The sequence below is a fragment of the Neovison vison genome, chromosome 10 (genome assembly GCF_020171115.1).
Source record: "Neovison vison isolate M4711 chromosome 10, ASM_NN_V1, whole genome shotgun sequence".
Taxonomy (NCBI): domain Eukaryota; kingdom Metazoa; phylum Chordata; class Mammalia; order Carnivora; family Mustelidae; genus Neogale; species Neogale vison.
Genome location: NC_058100.1, coordinates 39,503,839 through 39,526,777, shown reverse-complemented (window position 1 = coordinate 39,526,777; position 22,939 = coordinate 39,503,839). Strand labels below are relative to the sequence as shown.

General features: G+C 43.3%; 2 protein-coding genes across 21 annotated transcripts in view; one reads left to right on the top strand and one right to left on the bottom strand.

The window, feature by feature from the left end:
- Positions 1–21,270, bottom strand: part of SDCCAG8 (SHH signaling and ciliogenesis regulator SDCCAG8) — a 228,725-nt gene extending 207,455 nt beyond the window's left edge. For 10 of the 11 annotated variants that reach the window (XM_044267044.1, XM_044267045.1, XM_044267048.1 and 7 more), the window contains exons 1-4: positions 21,044–21,262; positions 8,736–8,888; positions 7,936–8,021; positions 4,057–4,170 (exon numbers count right to left, since the gene is read on the bottom strand). In XM_044267044.1, the coding sequence (XP_044122979.1) occupies positions 4,057–4,170; positions 7,936–8,021; positions 8,736–8,888; positions 21,044–21,233 (543 nt within the window). In that variant the 5' untranslated portion in view covers positions 21,234–21,262. Of the gene's footprint in view, positions 1–4,056; positions 4,171–7,935; positions 8,022–8,735; positions 8,889–21,043 lie in introns of all 11 variants that reach the window. The other variant, XM_044267041.1, reaches the window with a different exon arrangement.
- A 604-nt stretch (positions 21,271–21,874) lies between these two features.
- The window catches only part of CEP170 (centrosomal protein 170), a 126,468-nt gene continuing 125,403 nt past the window's right edge, over positions 21,875–22,939 (top strand). For 4 of the 10 annotated variants that reach the window (XM_044267034.1, XM_044267033.1, XM_044267032.1 and 1 more), the window contains exon 1: positions 21,875–22,229. The gene's annotated coding sequence lies outside the window, so the exon portion shown is untranslated. The remainder of the gene's footprint in view (positions 22,230–22,939) is intronic. The other 6 variants (XM_044267031.1, XM_044267035.1, XM_044267039.1 and 3 more) reach the window with 3 other exon arrangements.

Below are 22,939 nucleotides of genomic sequence, written 5' to 3'. Positions count from 1 at the left end.
TAAAAATAAAAATCTTTAAAAAAAAAAAAGAAGTGGTGTGTATATATATATATACAATGGAATATTACTCAGCCATAAGAGAATGAAATCTTGTCATTTGCAAAGACAGACAGATGGCACTACACAGTAGTGCGTTAAGGGAAATAAGTGCGGCCGAGAAAGACAAGTACCGTATGAGTTCATGCATACATAGAATTTAAGAAACAAAACAAATGAGCAAAGGGGAAAAAAGAGAGAGCGAGGCAAACCAAGAAACGACTCAACTCTGGAGAACAAACTGGTGGTCACCAGAAGGGAAGTGGGTGGGCAGATGGGTGAAAAACGTGATGGGGATTGCAGAGGGCACCTGTTCTGATGAGCACTAGGTGATGTATGGAAGTGTTGAATCAATATATTGTACACCTGAAACTAACACACAGTATTTTAATGAACTGGAATAAAAATAAAAACTTAGGGGTGCCTGGCTGGGTCAGTTGGTACAGCATGTGACTCTTGATCTCCAGGTTGTGAGTTTAAACCCCACATGTGGCATGGATTTTACATGAAATTAAATTAAATTAAATTAAATTAAGAGATGCTTCAGTGGCTCTGGAGGTTAAATGTCTGCCTTCAGCTCAGGTCATGATCTCAGGGTCCTGGGATCGAGCCCTGCATCAGGCTCTCTGCTCAGCGGGGAGCCTGCTTCCTCCTCTCTCTCTCTACCTGCCTCTCTGCCTACTTGTGATCTGCCTGTCAAACAAATAAATAAAATCTTAAAAAAAAATAAGCTATTTATAAGCCCTTAAATGTTACTTTTATTCCATTATTCCCTTGTTAAAATGTATCAAATATATACTCTACCTTTCAAGGTTCTTATAATCTTTCATTTTCCTAGTTCAGCATCATTTTAATAATTTTTTTTTTCTTCTCCCACACTTTAAATAATTTCTTTTTTTTAAAGATTTTATTTCTTTGACAGAGGAAAGAGCATAAGCAGGGGGAGCAGCAGAAAGAGAGGGAGAACCAGGCTCTCTACTGAGCAAGGAGCTTGATACAGAACTTAATCCCAGGACCCTGGGATCATAAGCTGAGCAGAAGGCAGATGCTTAACCACTGAGCCACCCAGGAGCCCTTAATAATTTCTAACAGACATCCTCTCCTGCAGGATTTAGAATAGACGCCTTGTGGCTCCCATAGATAAACCGTATTCATCCTGAATATGTCCTTTCAGTGTGGCTGTTTTCTGTATGAACTCCTTCATACAGAACTTCATACAGAACTCCTCCTGCTGATCTAAACAACCCAACTCCTTTAAGATTCTCCTCTCCCAGAAAAACATGCCCCAGAACTCCAACTTTTAGTACCTTTCTATTCTTACTACAATTTTGGTTAATACTACAGAGGGAAGACGACCTTCTACTCCACGGTGTCGCTGTGGTGCTCATAGGTATTAGTACCCTCTTCCCAACTTGATGGTAAGTTTATTTTTTAAGAAGATTTTACTTATTTATTTGTCAGAGAGAGAGAGAGAGAGAGCACAAGCAGAGGGAGTGGCAAGCAGAGGGAGAAGCAGGGTCCCTGCTGAGTGAGGAGCCCGATGTGGGACTCAATCCCAGCACCCCGGGATTATCACCTGAGCTGAAGGCAGTCACTCAACCAACCAGCCACCCAGGCATCCCAAGACTAGATGGTAAGTTTATTACAATCTATATTGTGGTAGAATCTGCTACCCCAAAATATGCCACTTAGGAATAAGAATTATTTTGAGCTAAAAGCACTTAAAAAACAGCAGATACAAAGAGTGACCTTCCGTTTCTTCCTGGAAGCAGGAGATAAAACTCCCATGTGAAAGCTGTCCTCTGCATAGAAGGAAGAAAGAAAACATTCTTATCACCAGAGATAGGGAGTGGAGGCTGAGAGGAATCTGTACAAACAGACCTCACTAAAATAACTCATCCCTCCTTTAGCCTCCCCATATATCTCTGCCTCTCCGTCTACTTGTGATCTCCGTCTCTCAAATAAATTAAAAAAAAAAAAAAAATGACATCTTGCATTTGTGACAACATGGGTGGACCTAGAGCGTGTCATGCTAACTGAAATAAAGCACACAGGGGAAGACAAAGACCATATGATTTCACTTATATGTGGAATCTAAAAAACAAAATAAAGGAACAAACAGACTCTTAAACATAGAGAACTGGTGGCTGCTGAGGGGTCAGTAGGGAGATGCGTGAAACAGATAAAGGCAATTAAGAGTACAAACTTTCAGTTATAAAAGAAATCACAGAGATGAAAAGTACAGTACAGGGAATGTAGTCAATAATACTGTAATAACATCGTATTCTGACAGGTAGTAACTACACTTATTGTGATGAGCACTGAGTAATATATCAAATTGTTCAATCAGCATATTGTACACCTAAAAATAATATATTATCAATTATATTTCAGTAATAAAATAACCAAATAGATGCGCCTATTTTTATCCTGTTAATCTGTTTTATGTTAATTTAATTATAGGTCATAGCCAAAAACTCTAAGAGGGTAGAGATAAAACTCCCCTACAAGGTCTTCTAAGTTTTACCCATAGCATCTTTTTTTTTTTAAGATTTTATTTATTTATTTGACAGACAGGGATCACAAGTAAGCAGAGAGTCAGGCAGAAAGCGAGAGAGAGGAGGAAGCAGGTCACTGCCGAGCAGAGAGCCCGACGTGGGACTCGATCCCAGGACCCTGAGATCATGACCTGAGCTGAAGGCAGAGGCTTAACCCACTGAGCCCCCCAGGCACCTCTACCCATAGCATCTTAAGGATTTATAGGAGCTTGTTAAGGGAATCAATCCGAGGATATTATTTCAGCCATTTCAGTAATCCAAGAATCCTTGGCAATAACGATTGTATCCTCCAAGAACGAAGACAAAGCCACATGCTAAGATGGAGAACTTCTTGGAAACGTCAAAACCATGAAACGTCTAAAGGTTTCCGAGTCTTGCACCTTAGAAGAGGAACCAAAATGTAAAAAATATGATATATTGATACTAAATTTAAAAAGGAGGGAAAGGCATAAAGTTTGAAAAGGCATAAAGGCTCCAATGGCATTAATGACAATAAAGACATTAATGACATTACTGGACTGCGTACAGTTGTACGTTATAAGCATCTGGTGTTACAAGTCGCAGCAGACACCATTGGTTTCTTCAACGTTGTTATTAGCACCCCGGGGCCATTCTCATTCCAGGCTAAGGTAAGAACCTTCCTGCAGACAATGGAGTAGATTTAGTCAGCAGTTTAGAATCCCTGAGTGCAGGAGAGTGACTGGTATTACCATTCTAACGCATTTCCCATCAACTAGGCTAAAGAATGTAGGGTGGGGGCGCCTGGATGGCTCGGTGGGTTAAAGCCTCTGCCTTCGCTCAGGTCATGATCCCAGGGTCCTGGGATCGAGCCCCACATCAGACTCTCTGCTCCACAGGGAGCCTGCTTTCTCCCCTCTCTCTCTGCCTGCCTCTCTGCCTACTTGTGATCTCTCCCTCTCTGTCAAATAAATAAAATCTTTAAAAAAAAAAAAAAAGAATGTAGGGTGGAAAGCAAAAACTCTAAAACATGAGAGCACATTATCAAAACATGAGACACAGTTATGGGCTACTGGGAAATGAAGCCATCAGAAATGGCAAGGTCGGGGCGCCTGGGTGGCTCAGTGGGTTAAGCCCCTGCCTTCGGCTTGGGTCATGATCTCAGAGTCCTGGGATCGAGTCCCGCATCAGGCTCTCTACTCAGCGGGGAGCCTGCTTCCCTCTCTCTCTCTCTGCCTGCCTTTCCATCTACTTGTGATTTCTCTCTGTCAAATAAATAAATAAAATCTTAAAAAAAAAAAAAAAAAAAGAAATGGCAAGGTCAGTAGTACCATTCCCCAGCCTGAGAAGTCCCTGTAACTTATCAGTCTTTTCAAACATGTGAACATGCAACTGTTAATGTATCGCAATACACATGAAGACTAGTAATAGCACATTTTCATATAAGGTATCATTAATTGAAACTTTAACTTAGTTACAGTTAAATTTTTAATGAGAAACTTACCTTGCAGAACTTGACTTCTGCCTCTAAATGATGAATGTATTGAGACTGGTCATTGACGATAGGAACAAGATTGTATACAGTAGGCATATTGGCTTCCTCGGACTCTGATGACCTCTAAGGCAAAAAAAAAAACCCAAAAACAAAAACACCCCCCCAAAATTAAGCATGTTTGGATTTAGCCAAGAATAATGTAATACCACCATACTCAATTTAGTACTGATGTCACAAAAACATAGGGTAGATCACATTGTGGCCAGTAGGATTTATGTCTCTAGCCTATAAATTCCACAGATAGATAAAATAGATGAGATTCAGGTGTGAATATCTTTTTTTTAAAGATGGAAAGTGAGAGTGGTCATAAAAACTTTGTGGCAAATGGAAAAATGCTGGTGTAGTCTCATTGGCTTGGAGTGAACTGCCTATCGGAGCCATCTGGAAATGGGGAGATAAATTGACAACTCTCTTCAAGAAACCAACATGCGAGAGCACTACAAGCCAAAATGGCAGACCGGCGGCCTGCTGGAGGGTTTCTTTAGACAAAAGTTCGCTGCCAGGTGTGTCCACCAGGTAAAATTCAGTCTACAAAGGAGGGCATTAGCAAAGATGGTTTTTTATTTTTTGACCCTAGTACTCAAGGCAATTTGAGATTATGCTGGTCTGGAACACGGAGCTCCAGACAGGGTACACAGGCAGGACCCTCAAGAAATTGGGGGCGCCTGGGTGGCTCAGTGGGTTAAGCCTCTGCCTTCGGCTCAGGTCATGATCCCAGGGTGCTGGGATCGAGCCCCACATAGGGCTCTCTGCTCAGCGAGGAGCCTGCTTCCTCCTCTCTCTCTGCCTGCCTCTCTGCCTACTTGTGATCTCTCTCTCTCTGTCCAATAAATAAATAAAAATCTTTAAAAAAAAAAAAAAAAAGAAATTGACAGCTACCCTGGACCAGGGGTCCAGCAAACACACCCCAGAAAAACTGTTAATTCTCTGTACCTCTGCAGTACTCCTGCATTGACTTTAATGTATATCCTACTTTTGCCTCAAATGATAACGGGGTTTTGAGAATCATTTATCATTCCATGATATTTTTTAAGGAAAAGAGGAAACCAGGAAGGGAGAGTGAGTGTCAACAAGTGAAACGAACCCAGAGAAACCACGAGATGAGACACCTGATCCTTATTTCTCAGGCTGTTAGAAATTCCCAACAACAAAGGACCAGTTCTTGTGGCAGAATAATTAAGTACAGTTTTGCTTTTTGGCATATTTAAGAAGTTTAAAAACCAAAGTAACTTTTTTTTCTTTTTTTAAGATTTTCTTTATTTATTTGTCAGAGAGAGAGGAGCGAGAGTGAGCACAGGCAGAGAGAGAGGTAGGCAGAGGCAGAGGGAGAAGCAGGCTCCCTGCCAGGCAAGGAGCCCGATGTGGGACTCGATCCCAGGACGCTGGGATCATGACCTGAGCTGAAGGCAGCTGCTTAACCAACTGCGCCACCCAGGCGTCCCCCAAAGTAACTTTAATTAAATGGATTTTATCTGGTGAATAGAAAGCAATTAATGGTAATAATTTAATGTTAATAGAAATGGATCCAGAACATAGACAAGTAAGAATCAAATATGACTGTGGGTGTAAAAAATAAAAAAGACCCAAGCTAATACTGAATGGAAAATGAAATCACCTGTATATACTTTGAAGGGTTTATTAGAATCTGGACAGCCACATTTCAAAATCATAAGTAATAATATGTGGTTATATTTTCCATCTCAAAGCGCCTCCGTTGCACTGCCAATAGAGCCGCTAGGTCGTGTGGTTATGGAAGTGCACACAAGCGCTGCCTGGGTGGCTCGGTCAGCCGGGCGTCTGACTCTTGATTTCGGCTCAGGTCATGGTATCAGGGTTGTGAGATCGAGCCCCAAGTTGGGTTCTACGCTGAACACAGAGCTTGCTTCAGATTCTTTCCCCCGTCCCTCTCCGTCCCCCTCAGCACCTACCCCGGCTCACACGCTACCACTCTCTCTCTCTCGAATAAATAAAATTTTTTAAAAAAGAAGAAGAAAGTGTCAGACATGCTTATTGTCATTACGGCTTGTAATCATTCCAGGTGGGCTATACACATTCAGAGTCTAACTCACACCCTTCCACACAGCTCCATATAAACGGATCCGGGGATTTGTAAGGTATTTACGGAACCAGTGATGCTCTTGATAAGCCTCCTCCTCCTACCCAGATTCAACCAGCTCCAGATGACCGCTGCTCGACTGTAACTTTAAAATGATAATGACTGTGCCTGAGCATTCAGCAGGTGCTGAATGCTGAACTTCGTCTACTAGACTTCCAAGTACTCTACCCACTGTATGCTTAAGAGCATTCTAGAAGCCAGGTCTCACCAGGAATGCATTCACTGAATGCATTGTTGCATTAAATTTGCATTAATGTTGCATTAATGTTGCATTAAAATTATAGTTGATAGCCATAAATGTTGAATATGGGTATGTAGTACATGTCTCCAAAGTGGGAATTAAGCACGAACGTATGTGTCAGGCTGGAGTGAAGTGTTAATATGGGGGTACGGTTATGACATTTCAGCTGTGAGTAAAGTGTTATGTCTCCATGGTTTCTACAAAGCAGCCTTGTTTTCCAACTGTCGCACACATTTCAATGCATTATGTTGAAAATGCTTTACACGTTACATTGAAAATGCAAGGTAGCTATTGCTACTTTGACATATTAGATTTGTGTCAGACTGCATAGGTTTCTAAAGAATTTTAAGTATATACTCTTATTATTACAGAAATGCTGTGAGGCATAATATCTTTCTAGAAAGTAATAGGCCCAGATAGACCTTTATTTCGACCATTTAAACCCGACCAAATCCTTTCCTCATACCTATCTCTCCCTCACATCTGTATCAGGCGTTAGCATACCACATTGCTACAACCAGGAATAATTAATTCACTCTGTTGAAACAATAGCAATAAAAAACATCTTCAGAAAAAAATACACTACAGCTTCTCACATTGTGCAATTTTATAACCATGTATTTTAACACGCAGAATAAGATTATATACTTTGGCTTTGACACTCAAAATATATATTACAAAGGACAGCTAGCAATATAATTAAGTAAATTCTAAAAATGATAGGATATTGCTATGACTCCATAAAAAAGAAACAGGTACTCTTTTCCATAGACTGTTCCTTTTTTTGGTTAACAACTGCAAAGTAAATTGTCAAGACTTTTCCCTCACTTATACTTTTCAAGCGAACAATAAATTTAAAATTCAGGATTCCCTCTGCCATGGAAGTCTCTATTCTTCAGCCAAAATAATCAGAGAGGAGATCATTCCTTTTTTTTTATTTTTTAAAGATTTTATTTATTTATTTGACAGAGATCACAAGTAGGCAGAGAGGCAGGCAGAGAGAGAGAGAATGGGAAGCAGGCTCCCCACCGATCAGAGAGCCCGATGTGGGACTCGATCCCAGGACCCTGAGATCATGACCTGAGCCGAAGGCAGAGGCTTTAACCCACTGAGCCACCCAGACGCCCCAAGGAGATCATTTCTTTCAATGCTTTATGCTATCAGAATGTCCTCCCCAGTATTCTACTAAAACAATACTGTAGAGTTAAAACATACTTAGAGGGGCACCTGGGTGGCTCAGTCGGTTAAGCATCTCTTGATTTTGACTCAGGTCATGATCTCAGGGTTGTGAGATCAGGTCCCCTGTCAGGCTCTGCTGAGCGTGGGGTCTGCTTGAGATTCTTTTTCTCCCTTTCTCCTTCCCCCTATTCAAGCTTTTTTCCCTCTAAATAAATAAATAAATAAATAAAATCTAAAAAAAAAAAAAATAGGAAGACAATGCTCTTGTCAGGTTGCAAATGTGGGTACGCACCAGAGGGGACGCATTTCGCCTTCTCGATGGAGACACCTCACTTTCCTTAGTTGCCTGTTGGCGCAACAGAGCTTTGAGCTGATTGACTGTGGAGAGAACATGATGGGTTTCATTAGCCTTCCCTCGGACCCAGGGCTTATCGCCACCCATCCACACTTCTATCCATCTAACAAACATAGTGTAAACATGTTTTATGCATCAATAACTGTGTAATGGATGGGAGATCCAAAGGCAAACATGAGAAAATTGCTACCATTGAAAAGCTGAGTCCACTGAGCAAGAGCGAGCCACTGACAGATTAAAAAACTGGGTAATAAGTTCCCATGTAGACCTGCAGCTATACGCAGTGCTAGAAGAAGAGGAAGCACCTAATCATGGCTGCTTTTACAGAGGAGTTAACTCTGCAAAGGATGAGCTGAAGATTAAGAAGCAGGAAAGGTTGAGAAAAATCCCATTTCGAAGGGATGGCGGAAGCAGGGCCAGTGGGCTGCTGTGGCTAGAACGTGGCTTGCAACATGGATGGTGGGGAGCAGGGCAGAAATATGAACATGCAGAGGTAGCTTGGAGCCACCTTAAGAAAACACTGCTATGACATTTGAAGGATTGTGGACTGCAGCCTACAGGCACCATGAAGTCAAAGGGAAAATATTCAGCAAGGGAACTGCACCAGCTAATTTGTGTTTCAGGAAGAAAATCACACCTGCAGAGCGGAAGATGGCCTGGAGTCCTTACTCTATGGAGGAGCTTAAAATAGTCACCCTGCGCCACTGAGACCAGGACTGCGGTCCGTTCACACCCACCGGCATGGCTGTACTGCAGCTCCTGCCAGGCTGCCCCAGGGTCCTCACTTTCCTCGCCGGCGCCACACGGGGCGTCTGGTGCGCCTTCTCCAACACCACCGTCGCCTTCTCTCAAGGCGCTCTGCAGCTGGTGAATGCTTCTATTCGCACGCTCTGCAATGACAACATGGTACAAATCAGCGCCGGGGACGTCTGGACGGCCACATGTACACTTACTCCAAAAGCCAGTTTTGAAAGGAGAAGTCATCATGTCTCAGACTTTCGGGAAAAAGCAGAGAGGTGGTTCTGGCTTTGCTGAGGACAGTGCTGAGGAAGAGAGAGATGAAGTTCATGGTCAGAGGTGAGGCGTGATGACCCCTAAGGCCCCTGACTCGTCCGTGGTGGACACTCAGCACACATAGCTCTACTTCCGAGGAGGACAGAATGGGTTAGATGCTCCCCACTCCACCCTCCGAACACCGACCCCACCCCAGAAAGGGCTTCTCTTCCCTCCCTGAGAGACCAGGGTGGTGGGCAGAACTAGCCAGGCGGACTCCACCACGATAAGGTCACGCCCAGCGCAGCCTACTTGCGCCTGTGAGCCAGAGGTCCCTCCTCAACAGAGAGACAGCCAGACTGTCTGGACTAGTTTTGATAAAAACCAGAAGAGCTAAATGAAATGCTTACAGTGCCCTCCTCTGCAGTGTTAGTCCCTCCAGTGTCCTGTGTGGGCTGACGACACATCTATAGTGACTCTTGGTCAGTGGACCTCACCACCTCCAGGAACAAAGCTCCAACTCACTAGCACATACTTAACCCCATAGCCTAAAACGAAGTTTCTTAGGGTATATTATACTATAGTAGTTCATCTCTCCAAATAGCACCCCCCGCCAAAAAAAACCAGGACTCTACCCTTGTCCCCTCCCAAGTTGAAACTAAGTTGGTAACTTGTACTCACCAACAGAATGCAGAAGTTACACCATGCCAGACCAGGCTTTATTTTTTTTTTTTTAAGATTTGTTTATTTATTTGAGAGAGACAGAGAGCAGGCATGTGCTAGTAAGCACCCACTATGCACATGTTGGGGGGGTACTGCAGGGGAAAGAGAGGACAAGCAGACTTCCCACTGAGTGTGGAGCCCACTCGGGGCTCAATCCCATGACCCTGAGATCACGACCTGAGGAAACCAAGAATAGAGACCTTAACTGACTGAGCCACCCAGGTGCCCCCAGATTTCATTTTTTAAATGTCTGGTAGCTTCTGCTTCCTCCCTGCTGGAATGCTTGTTTTTATGATTCCTAAGCCACTCAGTGGGAAGCTTGCCTACCCTGCTGGAGAGATTGTGGCCAGGCCATGTGGCAAGGAGAGGCCCTGAGACCACATGGGAAAGGACAGAAGCCCAGCCCCGCTGACGGCCAGGGGAGCCTCCAGATGACTCCAGCGCCCGAGGCCATCTCATTGCAATGGTATGAGCGAGACAGGAAGAACTGTCCAGCCACGTCCAGTCAGCCCAAATGCCTTCAGCTGCTGCTGTCAGATACCAGGCTTTACAGTGGTTCGTTATGCAGCAATACAGACCTGAAGTAATGATCCAGTGAAATACCCAAAAATGTTTTCAGCCAAGGATCCAAGTCTTAAATTAAAAACAGAATTATATTAATGACACCAGTGATGGCATTCGGAGAATCTATGCTACGTTATGGATATTTTCACATGTCTAACAACCAGAGAACCAGGCAATCTACTGGTAATTTCATTAATTAAGGTCCATTTATTTTTTCCATTTAAACTTGTTGCTTCTGCTCATCTCTTAGGATTGAATTCACTGGTTCCAATTTAGAAAACATTAACTACAACAAAAACTGTTTCTTTCACATTAGAGCTGGAACCCAGATTTCAGCCACCCTGTTCAAATTTTGACATCTGTATTTGAAAGTTATTTTTTAATCCACTCATTAATTTACCAAGCATCTATATATATTTAAGATGGAAATGTATGGTCGGAAAATGATGAATTCCCGTGAAAATTCACCTACATCTATTATCTATTTATTTTTTTAAAAGATTTTATATATTTGTGAGAGGGAGAGAGAGACAGACAGGGGCAGAGGGAGAAGCAGACTCCCCGCTTGGCAGGGAGCTCCACACAGGGCTAGATCCAGAACCCTGGGATCACAATCTGAGCTGAAGGCAGACAATCGACTGAGCCACCCAGGTGCCCTTATTTCTTTTCTTTTAAAGGTTTTATTTATATATTGGAGAGAGTGAGAAAGCAGGTGCACATGGCGCGCCACACACACGAATGGGGTGGGGTGGGGAGATCCCCACCCCCACGGGGCTAGATCCCAGGACCCTGAGATCATGACCTAAGCTGAAGGCAGATACTTAAGCAACTGAGCCACTCAGGTGCCCTATCACCTATTACAAATGGACTCCATTGAAACAATCCTTAATTGAGATCTTTGAGGGAAGGAGATGGTACTTTCCCTGAGAAGGTCCCTAAGAAGGAACAACTCTTAACAATGATGGCCAGTGACATTCTTGTTGTTCTTTGACAATTTAGGTCTACTTCTTCCTGTGTCCTCAGAAGAAAAGCTCCTCATCTTTGCTACCTACATGGGAACCCTAAGAGAGCTATAAAACAACTATCTTTTCATTACCAGTCATAGGCGAAAATATATTTACAAACATATAATCTATAGGACCTTGAGAGACAGATTTTACTTTACCCAAGCTCATTAATTTCAAAGTTTAGAACAAAAAAAGTAACTATAACTCAGTTTAAAAAAATACACACACACACACACACACACACACACACACCCCTCTGTGTTATAAAATATCTGACATAGATCCTTCACTTAGAGTAACTCATTTTATTTCTTAATTAAACTAAAGAAAATAAGCCTTTCAGGTCAGGGGTTCGACAATGAAATTTTATTACTAACTACATAAGAGACTCAGTGAATTTATCACTACATTTCTCTCCACACACCAATCCTATTTTCACAAAGACCTTTGCCTGACAGGCCTTTGGTGCTGAATACTAATCAAGCCTGGCCTCCTCTTACTCATCATGAGTTTTGCTTTTTGGGGTGGTTTGGGGTTTTTGTTTTGTTTTTTTACTCATCATGAGTTTAAGAAAAACCCAGATAAGACACATTTCTGGTTTTAGAAAAATAAGAAGTAGTAGTTTTCCAACAACTTAGTATTTTCTAAAGAGATTTATTAATGGAAAAGCAAAATCAAAGTGTTACATGGTAAGCAATTTAGTTCTCAGAGCTATAGACTCACATGCGTAAATCTATGAATAAAGCACTTACCTTTATCACATCCATTAGAAAAGAAACAGAGGGACTGACTAACATTAAAAGTGTGCCCTGTGGAGCTATGAAATGACTTTTTCTAAGATAAAGGGTAATTATTTATTTATACCTAATTTGAGTAAAAGCTAAAAAGCTATATTAGGAAAAAGAAAGGAAATCCGGAAAAAATTCACAGTTGAAAAATCTCTATACACAGAGATCTTTTATGAGATTACAAAGTTGGCAAGTTTTGAGCTCATTTAACCCCTTTTCCAATATCCTTCTTTACTCTTTTAGAATTTATGACAGTCAAAGACTATGTGTTAAAAATTACACTATGAAAACAGTTATTATATGAAATGGTGAGATACTGAAATCAACAACTATCCCGAGGAAAAGTTATAACCAAGATATGGGGGTTTTTTGCAATCTCTGACTTCCGTTACTAGGATCAGAGAGGAAGAGAAGGAATTTGCAGAAACTGTGTCCTAAAACTATAACTAAAAAGGGAAGTGATATTTTTAAGTCATTTCAATAGTTTATTTCAAAATATTCCAAATGCTCTTCAGGTATATACATAGCAACCTAGTTATATGCTGTAACAGACAGAGTTAATCCCGAGGAATAATAATGCTTAGATGGTTCAAAACAGATGAAACCCTATTGCTCTTCAGCTGGAACCACTGCAATTCAAAGTCCTATAGTCCTGGGCGCCTGGGTGGCTCAGTGGGTTAAGCCTCTGCCTTCGGCTCAGGTCATGATCCCAGGGTCCTGGGATCGAGCCCCGCATCGGGCTCTCTGCTCTGCAGGGAGCCTGCTTCCTCCTCTCTCTCTCTGCCTGCCTCTCTGCCTACTTGTAATCTCTCTCTGTCAAATAAATAAATAAAATCTTTAAAAAAAAAAAAAAGTAAGTAAGTAGTGGGGCACCTGGGTAGCTCAGTGGGTTGAACCTCTGCCTTCAGCTCAGGACACGATCTCAGGGTCCTAGGATCAAGCCCCGCATCAGGCTGTCTGCTCAGCAGGGAGCCTGCTTCTCCCTCCCCCTCTGCCCGCCTCTCTACTTGTGATTTCTCTCTCTGTCAAATAAATAAATAAAATCTTAAAAAAAAAAAAAAAGTAAGTAGTATTTCTGGAGGTCCACTATTCGTACGTCAACAGTACAATGAGCACCACAAGTGAGCGAGCTGCTGACTGTTGGTCCATTTCAGTCTGTCTTAACCATTCTCATGGTCCAATCCCACCCACGCATTTTCTCCCTCATGTCACCATCAGGCCTCTTTTCACCAAGGTGTTTTTGAACAAAAGGCAAATAACATCCCAGTTTAGTAAGGCTCATCCCTTATATATGGACCGTGAATTATTCATGTCTCCGTTCTCCATCTGCACAGGGAGATGTGAACAGGAATTACCCCGGTGACTGGGGGCAGAACCACTCCCCGGGCAGCGTCCAGCTATCTCTGAGAAACCAAGCAATGAATCAGACCTCCCTAGGCTGAGACTCGAGATGCACCCCGATTCTTAAAACAAGCTGAGACCAGGGCAAACAAGCAGAAAAATGAAACCACAGTGAGATAAGAGATACATGTGTCTGTCCACACTTGACTGGGCTTCAGCTAGTCAGAAGATTGTTGTCGCCCTTTACTAGGGAACTGACAGCTAGCACAACCAAGATAAAAACAGCCTAATCCAAAGTCAGACAAAGCCAGCCTTGGAAATGACAATTACAGCAGTGAAAGGGATTAAAAGTAACACGCAGAAATGAAAAAAACATCTAAAAGAAAATTCTATCATAAAAGAAAAGACTCTAATAGCCAAAAAAATGTGCTGAAGGCGTTGGCGCCAGGAGTGAAAGGTGATCTGAACAAGAATGTCAATGTCTTAAGAAAGCAGTGGCTGGAAGGCCATTAAGGACGTGTGGATGTTGGCAAATCAAGATCAGCTCTATACACTATGAAGGATACAGCAGGTATGTTTCCAGCCCCAGCTGGGAGGATGTATGCACCTGTCACTTTCCACTGGTAAGTAATCCAAGCCAGACTGGCAGAACGTAGGTAAAATCACCAGCCAGGACAATCAGTATCCTTAACTGTAATTATTCTCGAGCATGATTCTTGTAGAACAAAGGCAATGAGCAAGGCCTTGCTACTTCTAGATCACGGTTTCTCAACCGAGCACTACTGACATTTGTACCTGATTGTTCTTTATTGTAAGGAGCTGTGTTGTGCATGTTTAATGGCCTCCCTGGCCCCTACCCACTAGATGCCAGTAGAAACCACCGCCCCCCAACCACCGGCAGTTGTGACAACCCAGTGCTCATCATGACAAGCGCCCTTCCCCCAACCCACCTCCCACTATCAACCCTCAGTTTGTTCTCTACCTTTAATTATGGCAACTGCACCCAGAGGATACAAAAAAAAATTTTTTTTATTTACCCAGAGGATACAAAAATACAGATTTGAAGGGGTACATGCTCCCTGATGTTAGAGGAGCATTATCAACAATGTTCAGAATTGAGGAGACTTGTTACATTACTACATCGTCACTACAGCCACCTCTTAATGAAAAGCGGGCAGGACAGTGAGCTAGTCAGTCACAGCCCACAAGCCATGACCATCACCACCATGACGGGGCACTTCTGATCCAGGTGTTAGAAAGTGTTACACCTGCTGTAATCAAGAACTTGAAATCCACATTTAGCTTCATATTGTTTCAAGGCCTGCCACAGGAAACAACACTTACACTTCAAAGCCATCTTTCAGAGACACTGTAGGTGACTGCGCCTGTACATATTCTGGTGGGTCTTGATGAAGAACATCCTCCGTCCCCACCCCCACCCCCCCGGCCATCAAGATTGCTTTGGCCTAGTGTACGAGCCCATTTCAAACTACTCTCTCTACCTTTGGACCGTGTGAGGAGTATTACTAAGTGAAAAGATGGAAAACCTTAGCACACACTGGGGAAGTGATCAGAGCTTATGTCTGTAAACATCTCAGAAGAAAATATAATTATTCTCAGGATCTCAATAACTTGGAATTAATTTAATCCCCTTTTCTGCCCAAGAACATGTGAAAATGCCCTTACAATTTCTTAACACTGAACCATTGTTTTGGTTCTAAATTATTCCAAGGATGACTATTTATTTATAAAATAAGTTTTTACTGCCTTTTCTTTTCCGGCTGCTAAGTCCAGGCCTTTGCCTATTTTACCTCATCAGTAGTGGAGAGTGAAAAATGGGAGTTTACTAAGTTTTGTGATTCTGGTTTAAAAAAAATGGTCATAACAGCTAAAACTACTAAGAAAAGCCATTAGAGCAGACAAAACAAACAAAAAGAATGTATGTTATCTAAATTTTATCAGCAAAAAGATAAACTCAGGTGTTTACAAATTTCATTTGCATTACTGATCCTTATTTATTAATAGCCAAAACATTCCGTTTCTTTAATTTTGAGAAGAGAGAGCTGTTTCAATTTGCACTGAATTGCCAAAATAATTTTCTCATTTCATAATGAATGCTTCCAGGGGCTTTATTACATTGTTGCCTGTCTTGGTCACAACCAGGCTGATAGCAAAACAAATAAACAAACACACATTAGCTGTGGAGTGTGTGTGTGCTTGCAAACGCATGTTTATGCATAGGTAGTGCACATGGCAAAGAAGAGAAAAACATTCATGAAATACTCAAGAAAAGCAAAAACAAAAAGAAGAAATACAAGTTTGATGAGTAAAATTGAGAAAAAGGACTTTACTTAAATTACACACATGTTTTCTTAAGTTTATGAAAGGTCCAGATGACATCACTGCTGGCTGACTCAGTGACCAAAGTATTGGCAAGCAACACAGGCCTCCTAGAGATGGGAGCCTTTCCCTGCCAGGGGGTAAAAAACAGCACTGGGTAAGATCTGGGGAGATATGTCCATCATATATAAGTAAAATTTATCTACATTATCTTTGGTTTTCTCAAACTAGTTCAATTTATAAAGAAACAATCAACCCTCAAATTTTATATATATATACATATTTCCCCCCCATATTCAAGCTCTCATTTTCTATGGACCTAGTTCTACTCCTTCCTCTCATTTTTATAAGATAGAAACATAACTATCATCATTCACATGGTCTAGTCGGTGTTGGTGGAGGGGATATTAGTGGTGCAGGAGTCTGAGAGAAAGCCCTGCAAGGGGAACCAGGTTCTCAGGTGTATTTTTCTAACCAAATGTGGGAGGAAGGGTGAAGAAAAATAAAGAAACTGGAAGGTTTTTATTTTTAAGATTTATTTTATTTATTTGAGAGAGAGAGAGAATGCATGTGTGAGTGGTGGGGAGGGGCACAGGGAGAGAGAGGATCTCAAGCAGACTCTGCACTGAGCACGGAGCCCAACACAGGGCTTGATCCCATGCCCCTGAAATCATTACCTGAGCCAAAACCAAGTGTTGGACACTTAAGTCACTGAACCATTCAGGTGCCCCCAGAAATTGGAATGTTTTTAAAGAAAGCATAAACTGCCCAGTTTGGCCATAAGCCTCACCACTCCCTAGTGTCTTCCACAGACTCTATCACAGATTTTGTCACCTGCTTGGGTCCTAAGACAGTAATTCTGTCACCTCCTCTAAACTCTTCCTTTTACAGACAAGGGAACAAGAATCTAAGAAGAGTTTACTGACTTGCCTAAGGTGACACCGATGTTTATCAGTAAAGCTACGGTCGGATTTTAGTGGCCTGACTTCTAGTTCCATAGCCTCCACTGAGTCCACTATACTCTTAGGGAAATTCAATCTAGAGCCCAGAACATGATGTTGAAAGCAAAAGAGGAACTAGCATAAAAAATGGATGTGGAAAATAATGATGTTATACTTGTCACAGTCTATGTTTGTTTCCTTTACTCTCCCTCCAGCAGCCAAAGGTGATTAGGAACTAGGTAAATAGGTGAGTCACATAGAGAGTGTTGTTGACACAAATGTACCTACAGCTAACACTGTAGCAATAAGCTAGACACAATTCTGTTATTAAGAATGGGACACTGCTTTTCTAACAGGTTCTCTCCTTTCTATTATCATATTCCTACATTCAGGGCATAGAACTTAGGACAGCCTGGATTCCCTGTTACACTGGTTTTTCTGACCCTTTCTTGGCTACACGCTAGTTTATTTTATACCTCGTGGCCTTTGTACAATGATGTGGTGGATTTAAATGAGAGGAGGGGTATTTGCTACTCTCCCCAGTTCCCAATGTAGTTCTCAATCAATCCTTAATGCTAGCTGCCTACACTCGCTGTAAAGAGAATGAGTACCTAACCGTCCTATGGGAGACCTCCCCAGTCACTTCCACCTCTCGATTCAACTCTGTGATTCCCAGGGTACCTGTTTTCCCCACACTGGAATCTTTCAGATCGTCTGCTGTAAAGCAATAATATTGCAGACCAGTGGGGCAGTGGGGCAGGGGAGGACCAATGAAGCCTTACTTTGAAGGAAAATCACTATTTCTCTCTAATTTCTTACAGTGAAGGCACAAACAATCAAAAGCAAGAGATAAAAAGAGTGAATACGTCTGAAAAGTATAAGGAAGGGAAGGGTAAGAGGGGAGTGTGAAGTCTGCCAGTGGGTTCCCTCCTTCCACAGCTACTTAAGGTCATGAGTCAAGGAGAAGTAAGAATTGCACTTTTAAAAGCAAGCAAGCACAGGCACTCCGGTGGTGCCTTTGTTTAAGCCCCCAAAACTTGGTTTCAGGTCAGGTGGTGATCTCGGGGTAGTAAGATTGAGCCCCTTGTTCAGCTCTGAGATGCTCACTCTCTCCCTCTGCCCCAAAACCTCTCAAGTAAATAAATCTTTAAAAAATAAAAATAAAAGAAAGTAGCTTTGACTCTGCCTTTCAAATCAGAACTTCAAATCCTTGGGACACCTGCATGGATCTGTTGGTTAAGTGTCTGCCCTGGGCTCAGGCCCTGATCCTAGGGTCCCGGGATCAAGTCCCACATCAGGACTTCCCTGCGCACTCGGTCACTTTCTCTCACAATAAATAAAATAAAGCCTTAATGAAAAAAACAAAACAAAAAAAAATCTAATTCTTTTTTTTAAAAAATATTTTATTTATTTATCTAACAGAGATCACAAGTAGACAGAGAGGCAGGCAGAGAGAGAGAGGCGGAAGCAGGCTCACCGCAGAGCAGAGAGCTCGATGCGGGACTCGATCCCAGGACCCTGGGATCATGACCCGAGCCGAAGGCAGAGGCCTAACCCACGGAGCCACCCAGGAGCCCCCAAAAAATCAAATTCTTAATATACTATAAAGGTACTTAAAATTACATTTTAAGTAATGAGAAAAAGCTTTAAAAATAAAGAATTAGCGTAGAAAACTGTGAAAGCATTTTGCATTTTTATATGGCTACTTCCTGGCTGACTATAAATGAAGTGATATTAATAATAATTACATGTACAATTATGAAGGAACCAGAGGAATAACATGTGAGTAAAGACCAAGAATACTTATTAGTCTTTGTTTAAACATGAACTAGGTAAAACATTTTGGGGAAGTAATGGCAGATAGACAAAACCAAACAAAGCAACAAAATAAAACAAAAAAAAACTTCAGATTATCTTTTATCTGATTGTATAGTAACAAGTTCTCAAATACTAGGCACAAACACTTAAATAATGAAATTCCACATGGAAAATAATGCCACCATACTTTGTTTATTCAGAAGCACACATTTTGACTTCAAAGGGAATTATCCTATTCAAAAGGCCTAATTTATATGTGTGAAGCAAAGAACTTCTGACTGTACTTTAACTCAGGATTAGCTGTTTCCTTCCATAAACTGTTATATAAACTACACATAAAAGTTAAAATGCTATAATAAAATAAGTCCTGAAAACCCATCAAAAAAGTCAGGTTCCATTTCTTGTTTCACTGTCAAAGCCATCACTTAAAAAAAAAAAAAAAAAAAAAAAACTTTAACTCTTTTCTCTGCTTCATGTTTGCTTTTGATTATAACTGTTTTTACGATCTTATACAGTTGTCATGCTAAACTTAAAATTTACTTTAAAATGTTTCACCTGTGATTGAAAATGCTCCACTCTAAATAATTACTGAAAGCAGCACTCATTTGAAATTAACTACCTATTGCACTAAAAAGCCCTATTAAGCCCCCACTGCTTAGATAACATTTCAAAATAAGGTAAGAGGAGGCAAAGTATTAGCAGAAACTTATAACTAAAAACAAATATTTACCAGCCTCAAAAAAATCACTCCTTATCATTGTGCACAGTGCACCTCTTGCTTTCAAATGAAAAGTCAGAAGTGGTTATTTTTGTATCTAACAGCTCCTGAAACATCAGTACCCTGGTGAGAGAGTATTTATTCATCAAGGCCAATTATTTTATTCTTGCAGTTTGAATATTGAGAATGTTGACAGTTTACAACACTGTTGTCAGATGGAAACAATACATAATAACACTTACAAAATCTAGAGTCACTAGAAGATAAACTTTCTCATCTCCTCAAAAAATCTTCACTTTGCTGCAAGAACCAATTATAAGTAGCAGCGGACTTTTAGTGAGTGCTTCTTATGTGCCAAGCACTACTCTTTACCCTTATTCTCTATCATAATCATCTGTAATTATTTTGTTTATTGTCTTTCTCCCCCACTATGCAGAGGCTCCGTGTGGACAGGGACTCTGTCTACCTCTTTATTGTATCCCCAGCACCAAGCATGCCTTATACATAGTAGCCACAACATTTTTAAGTGACTCATTGTTCTAAGACATTTTTAAGTGACTCATTGTTCTAAACACTCTAATTTTTTTAAACCGTTGGTCATGGGTACCTGAGTGGCTCAGTCAATTAAGCATTTGCTTTGGTCATGATCCCAGAGTCCTGGGTCCCACATCCAGCTCCCTGCTCAGTGGGGAGTCTGTTTCACCCTCTGCCTCTGGCCCTACCCCTACTCATGCTCACTCTCTCTCTCTCTGTCAAATAAATAAATAAAATCTTAAAAACAAAAAACAAAAACTGCTGGTCATGATCTAAAGGGTTAAGAAAATGCAAAAGAACAGAGTATATTTAGTAGAATATTCTCCAGTGAAACTTTTATATGTATATGTCCCACATAAAATGTATTTACCAATGGGTAACGATTTTTTTTAAAAAGCTGAAAAATCAGTGCTTTTTGTGTATTATTTCATTTGCTCCTCACAAATAACCCTGTAGACAATACCATAACTTCCTCTTTAAAATAATAGATTTCCAGGTAGTATATATGATGTCCAAGATGACAGAACTATTGATAAATACAAACATCACTCTTATAAAGTCTCATTGATCCCCAATGACACTAAGAAAATCTGAATTAACCAAATAAGGTATCAGTAATAGTAACCATGGCATGATTAATAAAGAAAAAAACAGGCTTTTAAGGCAATCAGTCGTGATTGAACTTAATACCTGGTTCTGCCACTAACCAGCTGTGTGGACTTTGGGCTAACTCAATCTCTTTCCACCTTGATTTCTCCACGTGTAAAAGAGGGATATTCATAACGTTGCTGCGAGTTTAAAATGATTTGACGTATGAAAGTAGCCTAGACCACTAAATGGAAGCTTTTGTGATTAAAATAATTAGCATTTTCTTTTACGTGGTCCGATAAATCGCATTCAGCAGCCTACACCACTCTCTTAATGTGTAAAAAGCGTGAATCAGGAATTTACTGGATTAAAGAGCAAATTAGGGAAGTGGACAAGAGTGGACTAGAGCCACCCAAAAGTTTCTGCTGGCCTTGGGTGAGAACGATGCCTATGTCAAGCTCGGGGAGTTGGTTCAGGTAACTATGGGAATCAAGGGGGAAACTTACTGCTTCACGGTAAAAACAAACGCAAACTATTTCATCTCTGCTCAAGGATCACAGCACCATCCATCTTCTTCCTCTGCGTCCTGGCTGCGGCTGAACCCAGGTATTAGGACACGCACCTGGCCAGCTCCCGCCCAGTAGGCCCCGGGACCCAGGGGCTAGGGCGCAGAGGTTCGGCGCAACTCACCCCGGAGACTCCGTTGATACTGCCCCAGAATCTCCTCCAGGGTAGAGTTCTCCGGAGACTTCGCCATGCACAGACCTGGGACCAAGGGATGGGAGTCACGTGGGGAACTGTCCAGTGTCGCCCCTCGGGGAACAGGAGGCCCCGGAGAAGCGCCCGCCTGCTTCCTGCCGCTGCTGTCATTGGGGAGCATGGAACCCCGGACAGAGCTCGCGGGGGACCCTTCCCACCCAGCGGCCCTCATGGTGGACGTCGGGAGTTGTAGTTCGCAGCCCGTGGGTCTGCAGTCACGAGGCTCCTAAAAGGCCCCTCCAACTATACTACAATTCCCAGAGGACACCGCGCCACAAGCTTTGGCGGTTTGGCGGCCGGATCCGGTTGCCAAGAGACTGCTTGGAGGCTCCGCCCTTTTTCTGTAGCCCAGGCTGGCTTAGTCCTGCCTTTATCCCATCCTGCTGTTTGGACCACCCGACCGACAGAAAGAGCTCCCTGAAGGCCTTGACTCTTCTAAGTCTGCTAGTTTGCGGTTGGTCCTTGAGTCTTCTCAAGGACACAAATAACAAGCTCGTCGTCTTTCAGCCGCGACCATTTGCCAAAACAGCCAAATAAATTCTCAAGAAAAAGAAGCTTTAAATCTCCCAAACAACCTAGAGTTTGAAGGCATCCGACACTACAAATCCTAGCATGCCCAGCAGCGAGACTTCCACTTGGAGTTGGCGCACTGCCCTCTGGGAACTGTAGTCCTTTTTAGTTGCAGTCCCGGCTAACGCCAGCGTCCTCTTCATTGTTCAAGCAGGTCTTTGGAGCACGCCTGCGCAGTAGGCAGCTGGAGAAGCCTTTGGGTGAGACCCTCCGCACAGTCCCTTTTCATTGTCTGCGTTTGGCGCCTGCGCAGTAAGAGATCGCTGGGACTGGGCCGGCTGAGGGGATAGGGCCGGGTTCCTCGCCCTTTCCTCAGGCGCCTGCGCACTGGGCGGCCGCTCTTTGCCGTTACCGCTATGTGCGGGGCGTGTGTGGAATAACGTTATTGCCCAGCGGAGCTCAGGGCCGGGAGATCGACCGGAGCGGCAGCTACGACGACGACAGCGGCGACGACGACGACGGGGTTGGGGGAGGACGGCGTGCGAGAGACTCACGGGACGCGACGCGCCCCGCCTCCCCCGTCCGGTCCCTCTCTCAGCGGTGAGGGGTAAGTGATGCGCTCAGCTGCTCGGGTTAGGCGCTGCCGCCGCTGCCGCCGCTGCCGCCGCTGCTTCCCTCCATCCTCCCGGGTTTGCCCCGGCGGCTCGGGGCGCGGCCGGGGTTGCTGGGCCCGGCGGCGAAGGGGGCGCTTCCCCGCTGCTCCACGCGGCGCCCCCCCCCCCACACCCCGGGGCTCCTCCGGGCCGCCCTCCCCTCCCCCACCCTGCCCCCCAGCCCCACCCGCCGTCCCTCCGGGCCCTTGGCCGCCTCCTCTTCCCGAGAATGTCTTGAACCATTTGCAGCGCTCGCTCGGCTTTGTGCAGCCCTCCCCTGCGCGGAGCCGCTCGCTCCGGGTGCGGGCGGAGCACTGGAGGGAATGGCTGCGCTGCAGCTGGGGAAGGGATTTTTCCCCGACCGGAGCGGCTAACAGTGCCGGGCCTTCTGGTGAGGTTGGTTTGGGGGATGTGGGGCGGCTTGTGGGGGGGTGGGGGTGGAGGTCAGGCCAGGCGCCCTCTGGACGCGGTTGGAGGGCGTGGAAGACGTGGTGTCACGCACCCTGCCAGGCGACTGCACCCGCGCTGGCTCCGGCTCCGTAGTAAACCCGGGGGAGGCGAGAGTGGCTTCCTGTCGGCTTCATTGTCCTGAGATTCAAATGTGGGGTTTTGGTGTGCTTCCCTTCGTTTTATGCCTGACACAGGGCGGGAAGACGTGGGATTT